At 43.0% G+C, this 16,456-nt stretch overlaps 1 protein-coding gene across 2 annotated transcripts in view; it reads left to right on the top strand.

Moving 5' to 3' along the window:
* LOC147419512 (serine carboxypeptidase-like 50) overlaps positions 1 to 15,858 on the top strand; it is a 32,693-nt gene extending 16,835 nt beyond the window's left edge. For both annotated transcript variants that reach the window (XM_086505359.1, XM_086505358.1), the window contains 6 exons: positions 1,213 to 1,507; positions 1,582 to 1,685; positions 14,215 to 14,332; positions 14,420 to 14,542; positions 14,657 to 14,914; positions 15,555 to 15,858. In XM_086505359.1, the coding sequence (XP_086361485.1) occupies positions 1,213 to 1,507; positions 1,582 to 1,685; positions 14,215 to 14,332; positions 14,420 to 14,542; positions 14,657 to 14,914; positions 15,555 to 15,659 (1,003 nt within the window). In that variant the 3' untranslated portion in view covers positions 15,660 to 15,858. The remainder of the gene's footprint in view (positions 1 to 1,212; positions 1,508 to 1,581; positions 1,686 to 14,214; positions 14,333 to 14,419; positions 14,543 to 14,656; positions 14,915 to 15,554) is intronic.
* The last annotated feature ends 598 nt before the right edge of the window (positions 15,859 to 16,456 follow it).

Raw genomic sequence — 16,456 nt, 5'->3', positions numbered from 1 at the left:
GCTATGAGATGGAGCCAGACAGCCTACCCATCAGACCTCAAGCGGGGCGCCTCAGCAATGCCCTACAAGGTTGCATTCCAAACTCGTGTTTATCATTCTTCCCATACTGTACGATAAGTACGTATACACATATTAGTACTTAACGTACTGGTTGTTACGTATATGCACTCACCAGTACTCATACATGTGTGTATGCATGCATGCATTTTAGGTTGTAGACAAATGTATGTATATATGCGTGTGCGTGTGTGATGGTGTGTATGCATGCAACCATGCATAAGCAGGCATGTACGTCTATTTGTAATCAGTACTTAACGTATTTTTCTCATTGGTAGTGATTACCCATACTATACCATGGTTTTTTTTTGTTTTTTTTTGCACCGTATTTATCATACCTATCCACCTTGATGCCCTATGCTGGACTTTCAGCAACATGGACTTGGGAGAGAAACCTTGGATGGGAATTGATCAATAGCCTGGCCTTTGGTTCATTTGAGGGCTCGGTATTTGAGGGCCATCCTAAGTCACCTTCAGTGATAGCTCGCGCAGTATGGCTTGAGCTCATACATACACTCCTAATAGAGTTTGGCAGCACACAGGGCAGGTAGCTGAGACGGGTGAAAGACAGTGCCATGGTTTCATTAATTTATGGCAGCCAGGACCTTTCTTCACAATGAAGCATGGTGTCCATTGGCACTACAAGCCTCCTATTTGGCTTCCCCCCCCCCCCCCCCCCCCCCCCCCCCCCCCCTTCCCCTAATATCTGATGTAGCCATTGTATATCTAGCATCTTTCATCCCAGGAGAGTCTCCCCTCCTTCTTCAATTTTCCCTCATGCTAGGGGTGAGGTAGCCCATTGGGCAGTTTGAAAAACTAGTAGAAGGATCTTCTTGATGGGAAAAAAACCAGTAAAAAAAAGGTCTCTTGGAGCTGAATTGATTTTTGAAGGTATTTTCGTAGTATTGGGAGCTGTTAAAGGATCCAATGCCAATAGTAGGCACGACAGAGTTGATGATTATATTGGCTTAAGATGACTGTTATGAGTCTATAACTTGCACTTTCCTTAAAGGAGAATCTGGGCCCTTCATGGGCACATATATATGTACATGGACTGTGAACAAAGAAGTTGTGCACCAAATTTTATTTTTGTAGTTTTTCTGGAGACATATTTTAGTCCATGGTTTCATTGTTCTATTTTCCTTGTGGTTCAAGGTGTGGAATCATTTTTGTGGATAGTCCGGTGGGGACAGGGTTCAGTTTGGCTGCTATTGATGATGATATACCAAAAGACAAGGAATCCGTTGCAAAACACCTTGATTATGCTCTCAACTATTTTATTCACCGCAATCCTATATTCCGCTCACGGCCCTTGTTCTTGGCTGGTGAAAGCTATGCTGGAAAATATATTCCAGCCTTAGCATATCATATACTAGTCCAACCAAGCCCATTGAGGTCACAGCTTGTAGGTTTATCAATCGGCAATGGATTTACTGACCCACGATCTCAGGTAAACTTTAGCCACTTGTAGTCAGAGAAATGGCTAGCCAAACATGTAACTGGTTGCTGTTTTTATGTGACCAGGTTCAGGCGCATGCAGATGTTCTTTGGGCATTTGGTTTGTTGGACCAACGACAAAGTACATGTGTGCGACAAATGGCCAAGAACATTGTAGACCTCGTGGACAGGTTCGTTCGTTATCTTTCGATTGTTAATAGTTATTCTAATTCTTTTGCATGGAAGAAAACTAAGAATGCAATTGATATAACTCATGTTTGTTGATTTGGGTGTTTATTTTTGGCTAAAAGAGACGTTTCTAGCATGTAAAATTAGAAGTTAATGACATTTTCATGGTTCTTGTTGGATTGGTAGTGTACTACTTTTATTTGAATTATGTTTCTGCATAGGACAACTGATTTTTTAGCACAGAAAAACCAAAAAAAAAAAAGGTAGGGGGCAAAGGACTGGCCTGGGACAGCTCTTTCACATGTATCCCAATGTTGACTGTCTTGGAACAAAATCTGCTGCACAGGGGCATAGCATTTGCAAAAGTCCCAATCCACTCTGTCATAACCCTTCTTTAGATCAAGAATGATAATGGAAGTGTATACTTAAATGATTTTTAATCCACTCAACTGTCTCATGGAATGTAAAAAATCAAAATGCATATGTTTTTTTATCAACGGTGTTTTTGAGCCACTTACCAAATTGGGCAGAAAACCTTATGATATTATTTATGCATGCAAGCAGTTATAGACTTGCTCAGGAGGAGAGGGTGTCCATTTTGAATTGGAGGATGATTTTTGCTCCATAAGTGACCTACAGTGTGTGTGTGTGAATAGTGGGTGCAGGTTTACAGCTTTAATAGAAAGCTTGCCTTCTCCTTTGTCTCATATAGCGCGATCATTTGCTCTCTTGTATCTCTTTCTCCCTTTTGCACATATGGTAATGCCCCACTAGTTGGGCTACTCAGTTGACTATGTACAGTTTTGGGGGTTTTATGTGTGTTTTGCTAAGGCAAGAGCATTCTGAACAGGAACCGGATTAGCTACTCTCCCACAGGTACGCACAGTTCCATCGCAAAAGATTGCTGATTTGGAGAGTTTTTTCGCGTGAAAACTCGTCCAATTTACAAGGGAACCGTCCCATTGCGTGCGGGAGCCCTTGGGACACGTGTAGGTGTGTTTGCTCCATTAAAAATGATCCAAAACAGAGAATTACAGCCTACTGTGTTTTTTTGCAAGTTTAGGGTTTCGCACCTAAACTGCAAGGAAACACCAGGGGAGCGTCGGGCAAGCCTTGGGATGCGTATATATGGTTTTGAGCACCCGATTGTGGAAAAACAGAGAATTACAGCATGCTGAAATATTGTTACAGCTCACCAGAAAGCTTCTAAATTACGAGGGAATCCGTCCTAGACAGGTACTTTTGATCTACAAGGGTTTTGTCGCCGTTATGTTGCCGAAATCAGGCCGGAAACCTGCGTGTTCAACCCTCGCCAGGTTTTGACAACTTTGTGAGAGTTTGGTCTAAGTGTGCAGATCGTCAACTTTTAATTGAATAAAGAAATACCGAAAGGGGCGTCAGTCTTTGGGGCATACAGGGTGTCCGTCTCGTGTGGGCAGTGACATTCTAGTCGCTGGACGCATCTGTTCTCTCTTTTCTTCTCAGTGCTCTGTGTAAAGTTAACAGGTAATTGAATTAGTACCGCCCTCTACTATGTACAGGCCAGTTATATGGTTCCATGGCCGGGATTTGAACCCGGGTCGCCTAGGTGAAAGCCAGATATCCTAACCGGACTAGATGACAATGGAGACACAATATGCTGAAGATTCAAATTTTGCAAGGATCTATGATCAGCTTGTTGATGGGCAACATCATGAACACTATATGCTTAAGAATCGCTTTCTCATGATGCATTGAAAGTTATGCATTACTAAATAGTTACGGCCAAAGGTTTTGATGGAAAGTCATGCTCCACCTTATGTTGGATATCGTGGAATTGAAGCGACAATGAAAGGGGTTGAGGCATTTTTCTATTGGCCAGCTTTGCGTCGAGATGTTGACACATTTGTAAGATTATGCTTAGTATGCCAAAAAAATCAAATTCGACAGGCAAAATGTCACGTGACACATCCCAACCCTATGTGTCCGTGGACAAGCTACACCACAGCAGGGTTCAGTCAGTTCAGTCAAGTTTCGATTAGTAGTGATCTGGCACTTTTGTGACTCTATTCGTAGACCGTGCATGCCCAGTCACTTAGCATAGATGCATATCCTCCGGTTGCACACAACATGATCATCGGAATTCCCATCAGAATCCATTAGCATCATGTCACGTGACACATCCCAACCCTATGTGTCCGTGGACAAGCTACACCATAACAGGGTTTCCGTCCAAGTCCAGTCAAGTTAGATTAGGAGTGATTTGGCACTTTTGTGAGTCTATTCGTAGACCGTGCATACCCAGTCACTCATTGTAGATGCATATCCTCTGGTTGCATAAGCACAAGCATAAGCATTTCCATCAGATTCCATCAGAGTCAGTTTGGGGATTTTTCAGATGACTTTATCCCATTTTCCCCTATTTTTGACATTTTTCACTTATTTATTAAGTGACTTTTGTTGGGTAATCAGTAGTGCAAATTGGGTAAGTTAATTTATAAGCAAACCCAAGTTAGCACTAATTGGCAAATGAACAAAGAACACAACAGGCTTCCCCAAGCAGTAGGTGTTCCCTCCCTCTCTCAGCAAGACCCTCTCCAAGCCATCTTGGGAGACCCCTTCACCCACAGCCACTAGAGTTCTGGATCACCGCCTAGCATCTCATCTCTCTGGCGTTTTCCCCCAGCAACCATCGCCAGCAAGCCATTGAGCCTAGCGTTTTTCCCCGAGCACCATCAGCGTTTCCAGCCATTACTAACTCCAGCAGTCTCCAGCAAGTACAGCGTTTTCTCATCAGCATATGCAGCAGAGAAAGATCAGCCCGGTAAGGATCTACTAGCGCTTGAAGGACTGCTAATTTGCAGCAGAAAAGCACATGCTGTCCCAGCGTTTATCAGCCAAAGTTTTCCCTCCCAAAACGCAGCCAAAGGGGCAGATGCTTCAGCGTTTTTAGCCTATGACGGCAACTTCTGGCAAAGTGGGGTATCCTGAAATGCTTGCCATGGAAACCCTAGTAGATTATAACTTGAAACTTCTCGACATCTCTCAGTAGATGTCTCTTCACGAGCAGATGACCTTGGAGGCCCAATGCGATTGCTATCTTGGGACTACCATCGCCGTCAAAGAAACATTGTTTGTCCAAGAGCTGATGGACCATGCTGTGCTCGGCTACGACCTTATGGATGAACCTAACCCTAATTTTTGGTGCAGGTTTCAGGATGGAAAGTCAGTCGACTTCTCGAGCTCGACTGATGTCGAGATTGCTTTTTAAGTTTGAAATGTGTTTGAGAACTTGTTTGGTGAATTTGTTTGAAATGGATGGTATATGTTTTGAACCTGTCTTGGTGCCGATTTGAATTGTTTGACTCTGGTTTTAATACCGGTTTCAATGATTGGTGATTTTACTCCCGAGTGGAGTGGTGAGAAATGATGTTTGAGAATGCTTGTTCATAGTCATGGCCCGGACCCTTGTGGTTATTTGCGGGGGGAGTATTGAATGATTGAAAAGTGTTGTTTTTACTCATGGCCCGGACCCTTGTGGTTATTTACGGGGGGAGTATTGTTGTTATTACTCATGGCCCGGACCTGGATGGTTTTGCGGGGGGAGTATTTAGAAGTCTGAGCAGTGGTTACTCTCAGCACCTCCAAACGACGCAGGCTACGGTCTGGGGGGCGTTTGGTTGTAAAAGGCCTCTATATCTCATGGCCCGGACCTTTTTAGGTTATTTGCGGGAGGAGTGATGAGGGAGTCGTTGAACAGCTCATGGCCTGGACCTGGATGGTTATTTACGGGGGGGGGTGTTCATCGGCGGCTTTATGTTTCTATGTCTTGTAACATGCATATGTGAGCATTTGTGTTGCATTGTGATGTGCCAACTTCTGAAAATTTTCTAATTGGATGAGATTGCTTGGGTATGTAATTTTAGTGCATGAAGACACCCGTGGAAGATCAGTACGGTCTGGGTGTGATGGCTAATTTTACTACACCGGAATATCAAGAGTTCCGATCGGGAAGAAAGGAGAAGCTAACTCCTTGATCAAAATAGCCGATAGGAGAAGCTAACTCCTTGATCAAAAGAGCAGAAAGGAGAAGCTAACTCCCTAATAAAAAGAACAAACTGATTGTCCCTCGGAATGTCCCTCAGAATGACCCTCGGAAATTTTTGAGCTAACTTGAGTTGTTTTGTAGATATGCTGTAATCGCGGACGATTACTCTCTTTCAAGAAGGGGAGTTGTAACAAATTGCTGACGTGTCAAAGCCTAAAGAATGGAGCCAACTTGCAGATGCTGGTCGAGGGGCCTAAACCCTAAGAAGAACAAGTAACAGAAGAATTCCTACCAACTTGTTTTTGAAAATTGCGCTGGGATGAGGGCGTGGCAGGGTGTACGGATTTCGGCGTTTTGTGCTGGTTGATGACATGGTAGGCTGTACGGATTTTCGTAAATTACGCTGGCAGCTTTTGGCATTGCTTTTTGGACCAGAAGCTTTTGAGTTTTAAAAGCTTTTTACTGTAACTGCTTTTCAAGCCAAGGGCCTTTAAATATGAGGTTAGGGCTCATTCTCCGACATGCTTCCTGGAGAAGGTGCAGAGTCTGGAGTACCGGCTTGTACTGTGTTGATGCAATATAAAGAAATACCGAAAGGGGCACCAAGGTTTGGGGCCAATACTCTCTAGGGTGGAATTCCGCCACTCCGTGTCGCGTATCACCTCTCTCTTTCAGTTTCGTTGTTATTGAAGTGTTAAAAGTCAGTTTCGTTGTTATTGAAGTGTTAAAAGTCAGTTTCGTTGTTATTGCAGATTGACCCCTCAGCTTCCAAATCTCACCCACCCGTAGCAGATCCTCGTCGCCGTACCGTCGGATCAGCCAACGTTTTCAGTTTCAGCCTGCTGTTTTCAGATTTCAGCATCTGCGTTTTCAGCGCATGGTTGTTGGGTCGTCGTCATTGCCATCCTCGCCAACACAGTGTCAGTATTAGCAGCAGATCAGAGTTTCCACATTTCAGCATTTCAGCCCTAGCGTTTTTAGTTTTAAGTCCATCCTCATCGTCGACATCGTCGGCAAGTCCATTGCATCTAGACCATTGTACCAGATTTGTGCAATCTATAGTATAGACCTCTCTCGCCATAGAGAGGGGGGCGCTTGGAGAAGGGTTTGAGAATCGTAAGGTGTCGTATTCTTCTCTCTCTCTCTCTCTCTCTCTCTCTCTCACACACACACACACACACACACACACACACACACACACACAATCTCAACACTTTCATTCACAGTAGCATTCACTTTGTTTTTGATCATTGCACTCTCTCTCTCTCTCTAAAAGGAATGGAAGGCTCTCCCTTCCGTGAGTCAAAGGAACCCTCGAGCACAGTTTGGAGCATTCATCTTGAGCAATATCAACATTCACTTCCGCTGTACCTTACATACAGACTGGGGCACCCCAAGTCGTTAAGCTGGCACGACAGAGCAGAGAATCACTTAAAATACTTCACACCTTTATCACACTTTAAAAATAGAGTCGACACGGCCTGGTGTAGTTCTGTGCCCAAAGGTATTGGCCCCAACATCTGGTGCACCTTTCAGAATTTCTTTTTATATTAATGCTTGAGAAAAAGTTACAATTCTTGAGGGACCTCTGCTCTCAGACTCTGCCTCAGATGCAAGGGCTCTTTTATTCTGACAAGGGATACCCCAAAAGCAGAGCCCCAAAAGCAATTAGTTCAAAAGCAGTCAATCCAAAAAGCATATGGTCAAAAAACTACCCCCAAAAGCAGCCAGTGCAAATTGCGGAAATCCGTACGGCCTGCCACGTGACACAACCAGCGCATTTCACGAAATTTTTCGTACGGTTGTCCACGTAAGCATGTCAACGGATTTTCCGGGCCTGTCCGTACTGCCACGACGTCAACTGTCTGTACTGCCATGTCATCAGTTTGTGACATACCCCCCTTTCAAAGAATTGTAATCGTCCTCGATTACGCGTGCAAAATCAAACATAAGCCATAAACCAGTTCAATAGACACTGACTCTTTGTCTCATTCTCAATTTCACCTGTTATTTGTTCACAAATAGCAAGTTCTTTCAAAAATATTAATTTCATACATATATCAGAATCATCTTCAAAAATCCCTATTTCAAAGTTCTTCATTCACACACTTAGTTCATACTGAACATAGTGTTTTAATCATTCAGTCTAGTCATCTCATGCGTCCAGAAGTCTTGATGCACCTAGATCCTTCTGTAGTCATCTCATCCTGCAGGAACTCTTGATGCGCTCACCATAGTATCCAATCATCTCATTCATATTGAAATCTTGATGTAATAGAAATTTATTTCATTATTTATCATTCCTCATGCATCATCATTCATTCTTGATCTGCCGTTGCTCCCGATTGATTTCAGATGCAAATTCCTTGCTATGTCATCCTCAATTTCACGTGCAAAACAGACAAATTTTCAAGCAAATGGTTCACCTCGTTGCAAAAGAGTCGATGTTCGGCTCCATGCTTCCAAATGCTTTCGTATGCATGTTCCTCGCTCCTAATAGTTATCTGCACCACAGATAACAAAAGCTTCCAAAAACATTAGTTACACACATATTGAAAATTTTTGCAAAAAAAAAAACCCTAATTTTTCAAAGTTGTTGGATATAAGATTTGTTCGTGTCAATGCGTAGAGCTTGTTGAGAGGATCAACTTTGCCTTCTGTCACATATCCAAATTTCAACCGTTGAAGAGATTTTTACAGGTCTTCTGGCAAACTTCCCTGTCGAAAATTTGTTCCATTCTTCATTCTGTTCTTCAATTCCTGCACCGGATTTCAACTTTTCTTTGTCTGCCCACTGAGAGATGTTATCTCTATCAGATTCTCCACTAGAACCCATGTGTAATCTGGGATTCTTTATGGCTTATGCTCTGTAAGACAGAGCAATGGAGACGGGAGCGCGCCCGATGCGCCGATGAAGTAAGGGTGTCACAAACTGCTGACGTGTGAAATCCCTCAAGAATGGAGCCAACTTACAAATGCCGGCCGAGGGGCCTAAACCCTAAGAAGAACAAGTAATAGAAGAAGAAGTCCTACCAACTTATGGGGAGCGTCCGATGGGGCCCCAAGTGACATAAAGGATTAAAATAAAGCTGGACCCTCACATAGCGTAGAATGTGATGATGTAGCAGTTGTACGGAAACCCTAATTTTCCGTTGATTGATGACGTGGCAGTTGTACGGAAAACCTTGATTTTCGGCTGATTAATGATGTGGCAGGCTGTACGGATTTCCACGTTTTGCGTTGACTGTTGACATGACAATTGTATGGATTTTCGTGAATTACGCTGGCAGCTTTTGGACATTGCTTTTGGATCAGTTGCTTTTGAGTTTGAAGCTTTTCACTGTAATTGCTTTTCAGGCCAAGGGCCTTTAAATATGTGCTAAGGGCTCATTCTTTGGCATGCTTCTTGGAGAAGGTGTAGAGTTTGGAGTACCGACTTGTATTGTGTTGATGCAATATAAAGAAATATTGAAAGGGGCGCCAAGGTTTGGGGCCAATACTCCCTGGGATGTAATTCTGCCACTCCGTGTCACGTGTCGTCTCTCTCTCTCTCTCAGTTCGGTTGTTATTGAAGTGCTAAAAGTCTGTTCAGTCTGTTCTTTTCTATTGGCACGTGGTGCCCGTCTTGTGACATTGGTATGAGAGCATCAGGCGTGTGCTTTTTTGAAAGCATACGGTCCTACAAAAGAGCAGACAGAGCAAGATCGCACTTCCAAAGTTCATTGGAAATTTTAGGCTCGTGCTTCGACCCCGGACTTATTAGCCACTCCCACCCTTACTTCATCGCGCATCAGGTGCGCTCCCGTCTTCACCACGAAGGATCCAAGATTTGTTTCGAGTCACTGTTTTTCTTAAAAGTAGTGCCATGCAGATGTTGGTGTCTATAGCTACCAAGCAGCACACTCCAAGGACTTGGCAAGCTTTCAAGAAAATTTTTGCCCAAAGTTATATGGTTTCTGACATCTTCTGTCAGAGTGCAACTTCTGGTAGAGTGGGGTATCCTGAAATGCTTGCCATGGAAACCCTAGCAGATTATAACTTGAAATTTCTCGACATCTCCCAATAGATGTCTCTTTACGAGCAGATAACCTTGGAGGTTTAGTGCGATTGCTATCTTGGGACTACCATCGCCACCAAAGAAACACTGTTTGTCCAAGAGCTGATGGACCATGTTCTGCTCGGCTACGACCCTATGGAATGAACCTAACCCTAATTTTTTGGTACAGGTTTCAAGATGGAAAGTCAGTCGACTTTTCGAGCTCGATTGATGTCGAGATTGCTTTTTAAGTTTGAAATCTGTTTGAGAACTTGTTTGGTGATCTTGTTTGGAATTTGTTTGAAATGGATGGTATCACTTTGAACCTGTCTTGGTGCCGAATTGAATTGTTTGACTCTGGTTTTAATACTAGTTTCAATGATTGGTGATTTTACTCCCGGATGGAGTAGTGAGAAATTATGTTTAAGAGTGTTGTTTTTACTCATGGCCCGAACCCTTGCGGTTATTTACTGGGGGAGTATTGTTGTTGTGACTCCCGGCCCGGATCTGGATGGTTATGCGGGAGGAGTATTAAGAAGTCTGAGCAGTGGTTACTCTCAGCACCTCCAAACGACGCAGGCTGCGGTTTGGGGGGCGTTTGGTTGTAAAAGGCCTCTATATCTCCCGGTCCGGACCTCTTTAGGTTATGCGGCAGGAGTGATGAGGGAGTCGTTATATATCTCCCGGCCCGGACCTTGTTAGGTTATGAGGGAGGAGTGTGCATATGTAAGCATTTGTGTTGCATTGTGATGTGCCAACCACTGAATATTCCTAATCGGATGAGATTGCCTCGGTATGTAATTTTAGTGCATTAAGACACCCGTCGAAAATCAATGTGGTCTGGTTGTGATGGCTAATTATACTACGCCGGAATATCAAGAGTTCCGATCCGGACGAAAGCAGAAGCCAACTCCTTGATCAAAAGAGCCGAAAGGAGAGGCCAACTCCTTGATCAACAGAGCCGAAAGGAGAAGCTAACTCCTTAACAAAATGAGCAAATTGATTGTCCCTTCGAATGACCCTCGGAAATTTTTGAGCTAACTTGAGTTGTTTTGCAGATATGCTGTAATCGCGGACGATTACTCTCTTTCACAAACTGCTGACGTGTCAAAGCCCTCAAGAATGGAGCCAACTTACAGATGCCGGCCGAGGGGCCTAAACCCTAAGAAGAACAAGTAACAGAAGAAGAAGTCCTACCAACTTATGGGGACCCCGTCCGATGGGGCCCCAAGTGACATAAAGGATTAAAATAAAGCTGGACCCTCACACAACGTAAACTCTGATGATGTGGCAGCTGTACGAAAACCCTAATTTTTCGTTGACTGATGACGTGGTAGCTGTATGGAAAACCTTGATTTACGGTTGACTGATGACATGGCAGACTGTACGGATTTCCGTGTTTTGCGTTGACTGTTGACGTGGCAGTTGTACGGATTTTCGTAAATTACGCTGGCAGCTTTTGGACATTGCTTTTGGATCAGTTGCTTTTGAGTTTGAAGCTTTTCACTGTAATTGCTTTTTTTCAGGCCAAGGGCCTTTAAATATGTGTTAAGGGCTCATTCTCTGGCATGCTTCGTGGAGAAGGTGCAGAGTTTGGAGTACTGGCTTGTATTGTGTTGATGCAATATAAAGAAATAGCGAAAGGGGCGCCAAGGTTTGAGGCCAATACTCTCTGGGGTGGAATTCCGCCACTCCGTGTCACGCTCTCTCTCTCTCTCTCTCAGTTCAGTTGTTATTGAAGTGCTAAAAGTCTGTTCAGTCTGTTCTTTTCTATTGGCACGTGATGCCCGTCTTGTGACAAAGGTGGGAGTGCCTAATAAGTCCAGGGTCGGGACACGAAGATTCTTTAATAACAATTTCCAAAGTGCCAAAGTGCTCTGTCTCCTCTTTGGTAGGACCGGTATGCTTTGAGAAAAGCACACGCCTGAAGTTCTGATACCATTGTTACAGACCGGGACACCCCAAGTCGTTAATCTAGCACGACAGAGCACAGAATCACTTAAAATACTTCACAACTTTATCACACTTTAAAAATAGAGTCGACACGGCCCGCGTAGTTCCGTGCCTAGAGATATTGGCCCCAAAATCTGGCGCCCCTTTCGGTATTCCTTTTTATATTAATGCACTCTCAGACTTTGTGTCTAGATGCTTTGCAAAGTGAGGCCCCAAAAGCTCTTTTATTATTACAAGGGATGCCCCAAAGCAATTATTTCAAAAGCAGTCAATCCCAGAAGCATATGGTCCAAAAACTGCCCCCAAAAGCAGCCAATGCACATTGTGGAAATCCATACAGCCTGCCACGCGGCACAGCCAACGCATTTCACAAGATTTCTGTACGGTTGTCCACGTCAGCATGTCAGCAGATTTTCCGGGCCTGTCCATACTGCCATGTCATCAACTGTCCGTACTACCACATCATCAGCAGTCCGTACTTCCACGTCATCAATTTGTGACACCCAGAGACCTCCATAACTCACAGTTAGTCCTGGGTCACTAAAAGTGCCCAACAACCCAACGCCATAGGGTCCATTCCCTAACTTTCCTCGCTCTGGCTTGTTAATGAAGAGCCTCACCATGAAGAACCCTCAGTCTATAAAACCCCTTGGGTTGGGGGAGCCTATCACTAACCATTGACAAGGCAAAAGCCTCCTATACATCGCTGCTCTTGGACATCCCCACCACAACCTAGGCCCTTGATCCATCACAGGCTTACTTAGAAGTTGTCTGTTTTGCAAACACCAGCCCATGATTTGTCTGTCCTAATTGAGGATATGGCTCCCAGATGATGAAGCCCCTGCTACTCCCTTCCAGAACCTCTTTAAAGAGGTCACCTTGGGCACATCAAAAGACAATCGTATTGGCTGCTCGGCTGTGGGACATCCCTGACTACTTGATGAGACTTCCATTTTGAGAGGCTGTCACTCCCTCCGGCTGTCTTTAGTCCTTTGTAGTCGTCGAGCTACTGCTCTTATTGTACTCAAGCTCTGTTATAATCCAGCATTCAGTGCCAATTGTACTTCTAATCCATTATCTGAATACATCAGTTCCAATTTCTTCTGTCCAACTTCTGACTTTGTACTTTCAGTTCAGCTCATTATCTGATTTCTTTATATTCATTTAAAGTGTGAATCTGTTGTTCCATTCTATCTGATCTGACATCTGATCCTGAATCTCCAATCTCCATGGCTTCATTTGAATGTATGTTGGCATTGCCCGCCTTTGACTCGGAATTTGTAAGTGCAGCTGTCTCATTGCAGTGGTCTCAACCCCAGAATTAAGCATTTACCTACCTCAAGATACACCTCATGAAGCTCCTACTTTGATTGCACTAGACTGGCTGATAACATTTTATGTTCACAATGATTCTAGTTTGACTATTATCGGTGATGTTCTCACTCAACCCAGAAAATAGTCTTAACTTGGATCAAGGTTGAGAGAAATACAGCACATCTGAGAGAGAAGGTTTAGCTATAGTTTGTGCCCTTCAAAAGATTTGCCACTACGTCTTAGTTGTGGAAGTTACTGTGATCACTGTTTATCAAGCCCTGTGTTACCTACTCAGCAAGCCTTGAGTGGTGGCAGGATGTGTTTGAAGATGCTTTTCCAAAGATGATGATGTGGCAACCCTGGAACCGTGCCACGATTTGCAGCATGATTTGATGCATGAAATGGGACAGAAAATGCGGGTTGTATACATGGCAGTTTTTGGCATCAGTGATGTCTTGGAGCTTTTGGGGGTGACCGTTTTTAGCGGTCTCTGCTTTTGGAGGCACCTAGTTTTTGGTGTCCATTGCTTTTGTACCAGTGCGTTAAAATATGAGCCTTGGGAGTCAGTTTTGTCAGATCTGCATGGTTGCACATCTGCAGTGTGATCTTGGCAGCTGTACTCTGTGGATTATTTAATAGAAGGGGTGCCAGACTTTTGTGCCAATGCTCCTAGGAGTGGAACTTTAGCATTCCATATCTCTTGTCTATTGTTGGGGTGTTCTCTATTTCAAGTTCAAGTTTATTTGCGTTGAGTGATTGTTGCAGTGATTTTACCAACTTAGAGCCAGAGACTGAGGCGCATTACACATGTCAGTGCCCAATATATGATGGATACAAGGACGATTTCATTGTCTCTTCAGAGAGGGATTTGGGTCACTTTCCAAGGTGATGGATTACGCTGACCGGCAAGGCCTTGGGCTATTCTTGTTGGGGCTTTGGACTCTAGGAGACGTTTCATTTCCTTTGCATCAAGCTATGGGCTATTCTTGTTGGAGCTTTGGACTCTAGGAGGCATTTCATTTCCTTCTCATCCAGTTGTGAGCAAGCTGTTCGTTTGAAAAATATTTCCCTAATAAACATTTGATGGTTTTTTAATGTTTCATTCAATCACTCACCTATGACAGTTGTTGAAGCAAGTGTCTGCATCACTTTTGTTACTTACCCTGAGCAATTGATGGCACATACTAACTCATTCTGAAAGGGAAGAATGGCAAGAAGCTTATGAGAAACGAACTGCACTGTGCAAATGGATTGAGGAGACAGCTGGTCTGAAAACTATGCTGGATATTCGGCGTGCATCAAGATACCACTATCTGAAGGTACACATTTCAACAGATAAAATACAAAGAAGTCATTTTTCCTCTTGAACTCTCTAAAGAAAATTTCTTTCTTTTGGCCTATCAAAGGATGGCACAGAGTATCTGGCGAAATATCTGAACTTAACGGAAGTTAGACTGCAATTAAATGTCGATGGAAGTGCATTACCGTGGGTAGGATGTAGAATGAGCATCCGTACGATCATGGCCCAGGTTTGACATTTTCTTCATTCATATTTCTAAAACAGAATTTCTTCAATATAACCAGGATATTTTGATGTTTTGATTATTCAGATTTTTGAGAAAAAAACTCTTGAATTTATCCAGGACACAATGAAGTCTGCTAAGTTCATGGTAGAGGCAATTCTTGAAAGAGGGCTGGCTATTCTTCTTTATCAAGGAATGTACGATGTCAAAGATGGTCCTCAGGGATCGGAACTTTGGATGCGCAACTTGAATTGGACCGATATCAAAGCATTTTGGAAATCGGAGCGGAAAGTCTGGAAAGTCAATGAAGTGTTGGCTGGCTACACGCGAAGTTTGAACAACCTTATGCATGTTGTTGTTACTGGAGCTGGGCATCAGGTATTGCTCTATTTATCTTCACTAATATGCACATACAAGGGCTTAACTTACTCATGTTGTTGTTGTTGGAGCTTATCTATCTTCACAACTATGCACATGCTTGGGAAACCACTTATATGCACATTCTTCCATATGGCATGGTGTACCAAAGTCTGGTTTTGGAGTTGTTTTTCCTTCATATGGATGACCTTAAGGATTGATGATTTGAAGATGCAACATTTGGCCATTCATTTCGATTTCTGCTACCATTTTGAAGGCCAACTAGCAAAGTTTTTCCTTCAAACATTTAATATTTCTATTTTCCTGTAGAACACAATTGAGGCCAAACTTAGAGAAGAAATCGCAGTGGGAGCAACGTTCATTTGAAACAAAAGCTTTACATTCTTCATAGCACAACCTTACTTTTGTTGGTACTGTTGGCCTAATTTGAGATATTATCGAAATCACTGTATGTTTAATGACCAGTTTTCTCCTTAAAGGTTAAAGAGACTTGACTCTTTTATTGGAAAGCCAAAAACATTTTGTTCTCCAATGAATTGAGAAAATATGTGGAATTGAGAATTCTTTCTTCCACAATCCTTTCTTTTCATTTGTTAATGGCAACTTTGCGTTATTAATGTTCCTTTTTTTCATTTTTCAGGTCCCATCTGATCAACCGATTGTCTCGCAGATTATGTTTGAGAGCTGGATGAGTGCAAATCTTAAGCCCGTTGATAAACCTCATCAGCAAGAAGCTAAATTGTAACATATCTGTACTCTGCAAATCTTGTGCATAGGAAGAATATTTTCACAAATTCAATATTTGTTCTTTGAATTATACACCCCCTGAATTGCTACATGTTGATAAGCAATTTGGGTTATTCCATCAGCTTTACTGTCAATTAACAAACCTGAAGGGGCTCTCTATGGGCCAATCCACATACTTAGAGTTGAACTAGCTTCCATTGACGTCTATTTTGTTATGTTTTTCCTTCAATTTAAGATGTTTCTTGCACAATTATCTGCACCATTTAGGCAGGCGAAAGCTAATTAGAGGAGGAGCACAAGTAGACAAGGAGTAGGATGAATGCATGGGCAGATAGATAGCTTAACAAAAAGGGATTTTAACGTCGTAGGAAACTATCCCAAGAGACCTTAAAGATCTATCCGCCGAGGTGAGTTGAACTCAAGACTTGTTATTCAAGAGGGAAATGGCATAACCAATCTACCACACTTGGGTGATAGAAAGGTTATACCATTTTTTTTATTAGCAACACGTGCGCGCGCACACATACGCACACACACAAGAAGAAGAGAATTTTAACGTCGTAGGAAACTATCCCAAGAGACCTTAAAGATCTATCCGACAAAGAGAGTTGAACTCAAGACCTATAATTCAAGAGGAAAATGGCATAACCAATCTACCACACTTGGGTGATAGAAAGGTTATACCTTTTCCTCTTTTTATTAGTGCGCACGCACACACACACACACCCACACACATACACATCCGAGAAGAAGAGAATTTTAACATTCTAGGAAACTATCCCAAGAGACCATAAA

Source organism: Adiantum capillus-veneris, chromosome 29 (assembly GCF_014529385.1).
Source record: "Adiantum capillus-veneris isolate H3 chromosome 29, ASM1452938v2, whole genome shotgun sequence".
Lineage (NCBI taxonomy): Eukaryota > Viridiplantae > Streptophyta > Polypodiopsida > Polypodiales > Pteridaceae > Adiantum > Adiantum capillus-veneris.
This window is presented reverse-complemented; position numbering and strand designations above follow the sequence as displayed.